This window comes from Ornithorhynchus anatinus, chromosome 12 (assembly GCF_004115215.2).
Source record: "Ornithorhynchus anatinus isolate Pmale09 chromosome 12, mOrnAna1.pri.v4, whole genome shotgun sequence".
NCBI lineage: Eukaryota > Metazoa > Chordata > Mammalia > Monotremata > Ornithorhynchidae > Ornithorhynchus > Ornithorhynchus anatinus.
In genome coordinates this window covers 320,700-326,699 of record NC_041739.1, presented here as the reverse complement: position 1 = coordinate 326,699, position 6,000 = coordinate 320,700, and the positions used below count along the sequence as shown (strand labels likewise).

General features: G+C 50.8%; 1 protein-coding gene across 2 annotated transcripts in view; it reads left to right on the top strand.

The window, feature by feature from the left end:
- Nucleotides 1-1,309: 1,309 nt before the first annotated feature.
- MTMR7 (myotubularin related protein 7) overlaps nt 1,310-6,000 on the top strand; it is a 43,538-nt gene continuing 38,847 nt past the window's right edge. For both annotated transcript variants that reach the window (XM_029076346.2, XM_029076345.2), the window contains exon 1: nt 1,310-1,430. In XM_029076346.2, the coding sequence (XP_028932179.1) occupies nt 1,407-1,430 (24 nt within the window). In that variant the 5' untranslated portion in view covers nt 1,310-1,406. The remainder of the gene's footprint in view (nt 1,431-6,000) is intronic.

Below are 6,000 nucleotides of genomic sequence, written 5' to 3'. Positions count from 1 at the left end.
AGTCAATTGTATTTATTGAGCACTTACTGTGTGCAGAACACTGTACTAAGTGCTGGGAGAGTACAACACAACAATATAATGGATACATCCCCTCTAGACTGTGAGCTCATTGTGGGCAGGGGTTCTTACTGTTTATTTTTGTAATGTACTTTCCCAAGACCTCAGTACAGTGTTTGGAGAAGTAGCGTGGCTCAGTGGAAAGAGCACGGGCTTGGAAGTCAGAGGATGTGGGTTCTAATCCCAACTCCACCACTTGTCTGCTGAGTGACCTTGGGCAAGTCACCTAACTTCTCTGTGCCTCAGTTACCTCATGTGTAAAATGGGGATTAAGACTGTGAGTCCCACGTGGGACAACCTAATTACCTCGTATCTACCCCGGTGGTTAGAACAGTGCTTGGCACGTAGTAAGTGCTTAACAGATGCCATCATCATTATCATTATTATTATTATTTTGCACGCAGTAAGTGCTTAATAAACACTATTGAATGAATGAATGAATTCCCAACTCACAGTGTCCTTACAGTCTACAGGGGGACAGACACCTGCAGCAGCACCATGGCATAGTGGATAGAGCACGGGCTCGGGAGTCGGAAGATCATGGGTTCTAATCCTGACTCTGCCACTGCTTGTCTGCTGTGTGACATTGGGCAAGTCACTTTACTTCTCTGTGCCTCAGTTACCTCATCTATAAAATGGGGATTGAGACTATGAGCCCCAGTGGGACAGGGACTGCATCCAACCTGATTAGCTTGCATCCACCCCAGCGTTTAATATTGTGCTAGGCACTAATACTCTAATTATTATTATTACTATTATTAACCTTCATGAATAATATTAATTATTACTAAACTTCATTCAATCATTCATTCACTGGTATTTATTGCGCGCTTACTGTGCAGAGCACTGTGCTAAGTACCTGGGGGAGTAGACTACGACAAAAAACGGACACATTCCCTGCAGTACACCCTGAGGGCTGCAGCCCGCACCTTGCAAGTGAATTTGCTTTCTAACTTTCTAATTTCCAACTTTCCAATTTTGCTGTGGGGACGACCTTTATGACCTTCAAAAGAGAGGGGGGCTCAGGGGTTGGACAGTAGGTCGCTCCGCTTTTCTGTCCTACAAATAAGAATAATGAGAGGGTGGGGCGCAGCGTGGGAGGACAAGCTGTCTCCTGCGCTCCAGACACTCTCCATCCCCCACTCCCCATCTGCCCCCGGCCCACCCGGCAGAGAGGAGCGGGAGGGCTTTAGGGCCGCGCGGGCTCCGCTGTAAGGGGGCGGGGGTGCGGGGCGGAGGTGCGGGGCGGGGGGTGGGGGGCCGGGGGCGCATCCGACCTGCTGCGAAGCGTCCCGCGGGGCCAAGCCGGCGCCGCGGCGCCCAGCGGCCCGGGAAGAGAAGAGGCCGCCATGGAGCACATCCGCACGCCCAAGGTGAGTCCGGGGCGAGCTGGGCCCTGCGGGGGGGCTGCGGGAGAGGTGCAGGGGCCCGCAAGGGCCCCGACTCTGGCCTCCAGCCCCGGGGCGGCCCATCGCCCTCCCCGCTGTCCGGCCCGCTGTCCTGCCCGCGGTGCCGCTTTGGGCGAGGCCCCGTTCTCATCATCTCCATCCTCCTCATCTCCATCCTCCTCATCTCCATCCTCCTCATCTCCATCCTCATCTCCATCCTCCTCATCTCCATCCTCATCTCCATCCTCATCCCCATCTCATCCGCATCTCCATCCTCATCTCCATCCGCATCTCCATCCTCATCTCCATCCTCATCTCCATCCTCATCTCCATCCTCATCCTCTCCCTCCTTCCCCATCGCCAGGCAGGTTGAATCGGGCCTGCGTTTGCTGCTGCTGCTGCTGCTGCTGCTGCTGCTGCTGCTTTTCCCTGCCTGGGTTCCGGGCAGCCCCTTCCCTAATATAGCATCAGCCCCTTGTCTCGTCTCAGCGCCTGCTGGCCTAACTCCGAAGAAGCGTGGGTGAAATCTCCGCCGTCGGTGCCCAGCCCCGTGCCCCGACCCGTGCCCTCGGCCCCGGCCCAGCGACCGATCCATTTCCCCGGGCGGAGTTGCCCGCAGTTCACAGGTGATGGCAGCCCCAGCCAGCAGCCAGGAGCCGTGGGGCTTGGCATCTCTCTTGTGATGGACAATTGCTCTTTTCTGTTCTATTGACCCTTTTATTTCCTTCCCACCCTTTCCCGGTCCCCAGGCCCGCTTCAATCAGCGTGCCAGGGATCCCAGCCCCACAGGGCACAGAAGTGGGTCGGAGGGGCGGCGGCGTGGGCACGGCGACGGAAGAGTGGGCTCTTACAGCTGGAGGTCCTGAAGTCACAGCCTGGCAGGGCGATCAGTCAAGCAGTGTGGGCTAGTGGAAGGAGCCTGGGCTTGAGAGTCAGAGGACCTGGGTTCTACTCCCGGCTCTGCCGCTTGTCTGCGGAGTGACCTTGAGCAAGGTACTCTGTGCCTCAGTTACCTCATCTGTAAAATGGGGATTGAGGCTGTGGGCCCCGCATGGGACAGCGACCGTGTCCAAGCTGATTAGGTTGTATCTACCCCCGGCGCTTAGTGCAGTGCCTGGCACATAGTAAGTGCTTAACAGATAACATAAATAAAAACCAAGTGCCATTAAAAAAAAGTTAATCGGGAGTATTTATTGAGACCTTAATGTGTGCGGAGCACTGAGCTGAAATCTTGGGAGAATACAGTAGAGTAAGGAGACACGATCAGCGTGGCTCAGTGGAAAGAGCCCGGGCTTTGGGGTCAGAGTTCATGGGTTCGAATTCCGGCTCGGCCACTTGTCAGCTGGGTGACTTTGGGCAAGTCACTTCACTGGTCGGTGCCTCAGTTACCTCGTCTGTAAAATGGGGATTAAGACTGTGAGCCCCACATGGGACAGGGACTGTGTACAACCAGATTAGCTTGTATCTACCCCACTGCTTAGTGCAGTGCCTGGCACAAAATAAGTGTGTAATAAATAACGTAAAGAAAAACCAAGTGCCATTAAAAAAGAGTTAATCGGGAGTATTTATTGAGAACTTAAGGTGTGCAGAGCACTGTGCTAATATCTTGGTAGACTACAACATAGTAAGAAGACATGATCCTACCCTCAGTGAGCTTACAGGAGTATATTGAAGGCAAAATTCTTGCCCTCAGTGAATTTATCAATCAATCAGTCATATTTATTGAGCACTTACTGTGTGCAGAGCACTGTACTAAGTCCCCAGGAGAGTACAGTATAACTATATAACGGACATATTCTCTGCCCACAGTGAGCTTAGAGTCTAGAGCGGGAGATACCCATTAATATAAATAAGTAAATTACTGATATATTCATAAGTGCTTTGGGGCTGGGAGTGGGGATGAATAAATAATAATAATAATAATGTTGATATTTGTTAAGCGCTTATGATGTGCAGAGCACTGTTCTAAGCGCTGGGGTAGATACAGGGTAATCAGGTTGTCCCACGTGAGGCTCACAGTTAATCCCCATTTTACAGATGAGGTAACTGACTCCCAAAGAAGTTAAGTGACTTTCCCACAGTCACACAGCTGACAAGTGGCAGAGTCGGGATTCAAACCCATGACCTCTGACTCCAAAGCCCGTGCTCTTTCCACTGAGCCACGCTGCTTCTCAAGAGAAAGAGAAAGGGTGATACAGAAGGAAGTGAAAGAAAAGGAAATGAGGACTTAGGGAAGACCTCTTGGAGGAGATGTTCCTTCAGTAAGGCTTTGAAGGTGGAGATAGTAATTGTCTTTTGGATATGGAGGGGAAGCGTGTCTCATTCCAGAGGCAGGACACGGGTTTGAGTTCAGCAGTTAGATGAGATCGAGGTACAGTGAGCAGGTCGGCAACAGAGTTTACAATCTAGTGGGCGATTTTCCTGGCAGTAAGGGCCCCGGAGCCTAGAGGCGCCCATGGGAAATGGTTTTCCTGCCAGTGTTGTTCTGATGCTAAAACTTGGTAGAACCCCAAAATAGCCTCAGCTGGGGTTGAAAAGCACTAGTAGTAGCAGTAATAGCATTTGTTAAGTGCCTACCGTGTGCCAACCGCTGTACTAAGTGCAGGGACAGCATACCCCGCCAAGGCTTAGATGCTGATCCTGACCCTCCAGGGACTCTAATTCTAAAAATAGGGCAGGCCGGGCCCCGGCAACAACACAGGAGGAAAGATGAAATAATATAAATGCAAGACAACATAGAAGAAGACATAAAAATGCAGAGTCCAAGAAGTCTGGTGATAATTGGGGACCAGTAGGGACCTTGTAAGACTTGCAGTATTAGTCAATCGTTCCCAGTCAATCATATTTTTTGAGTGCTTATTATGTGCAGGACATTGTACTAAGCACTTGGGAAAGTACAATATAACAATACATCAGACACATTCCCTGCCCACAAGGAGCCTACATTATAGATTGGGAACAGACATTATATAAACAAATAAAATTACAGATATATACATAAGAGCTGTGGGGCTGGGAAGGGGGATGAATAAAGGGAGCAAGTCAAGGTGATGTGAAAGTACAGAAGGACATAGGATAAGAGGAAGGCAGGGAGGGCTTAGTCAGGGAAAGCCTCTTGGAGGAGATGTGCCTTCAGTAAGGCTTTGAAGTTGGGGAGAGTAATTGTCTGTTGGATTTGAGGAGGGAGGGCATTTCAGGCCAGGCAGGACCAGGTTGAGAGGGCAGCATGGCTTAGTGGAAAGGGTGTGGGCTTGGGAGTCAGAGGTTGTGGGTTCTAATCTTGACACCACCACTTGTCTGCTGTGTGGCTTTGGGCAAATCACTTAACTTCTCTGTGCTTCAGTTCTCTCATCTGTAAAATGGGGTTAAAGACTGTGAGCCCTGTGTGGGACAACCTGATTACCTTATATCTACCCCAGCACTTAGAGCAGTGCTTGGGATATAGTAAGCGCTTAACAAAGACCGTCATCATTATTATTATAGATGAGATGGAGGTAAAGGGAGAAGGTTAGCATTAGAGAAGTGAAGTGTGCAGGCTGGGTTATAGTAGGAGAGCAGCGAGGTGAGATAGGAGGGGACAAGGTGATTGAGTGCTTTAAGGCCAATGATAAGGAGATTCTGTTTGATGTGGAGTTGGATGGGCAACTACGTGCAGAGGTGGCTTGTGGTGCTGCTGAAATCCCCTGTGGTCCAGCATACCCGGGGCAAGTCGGGAACGGTGAGCCCCAGCTGTAGCCGTGGGGAGGCAGCAGGGTTCTCAGGGCTTTCACTGGGCCATCTGGTGGAGAGAGAGGCCGAGGGGTGCCCTGCCGTCACGCAGATCTGAAGAGGAAACCCCGGCCGGGTGGGCCGCCAGACTTCGTTTTGTCGCCATTTAGAATAGGTGGGAAAGGGAACCCAGTAACTTCAAGCAGGCGGGGAAGTCTGTTCAACTGCTGGGACTCCCTTGGGTACACACCAGCCCCCAATCCCACCTCCAGCCATCCCAGGAGGAAATTTAGCAAGCCGCTCGACAGAGACGATCCTGGGCTTCTCCTCAGTGTTCCAGGTTAAGTCTGTTCCTCTTCGGGAATCAGGCCTCATGCTCAGAGGCCCATCATTTTCAAAATCCAATGGCCAGATACATTGTTCCCATTCTAGAGAAAGGGAAACTGAGAGCCCAAGCAGGCTCATTCTTCCAGACAGGCAAGACTCTGTGGGAGGGTACCATCTGGCACTGTGGAACGGAGACAACACGGTCACTGAGGTAGCTACACTTTATTCTAGGAGGGTGAGAGGAGTCTGAAATCATCTGAGTTTGCCTCACAGATGTGGAAAAAGCAATTCACCCACTGTTATTCAGTAGCTTGACACCTGTCATTGTCTACCAGTTCTGCCTTGGTCTCAAGAGGGCAATTGATCAATCAATGATATTTATTGAACGCTTACTGTATGCAGAGCACTGTATTAAGAACTTGGAAGAATACAATGCCACAGAGTTGGTAGACATGTTCCTTGTCCACCAGGAACTTACAGTCGAGACAGGGGGACAGACATTAAAATAAATTACAGATGT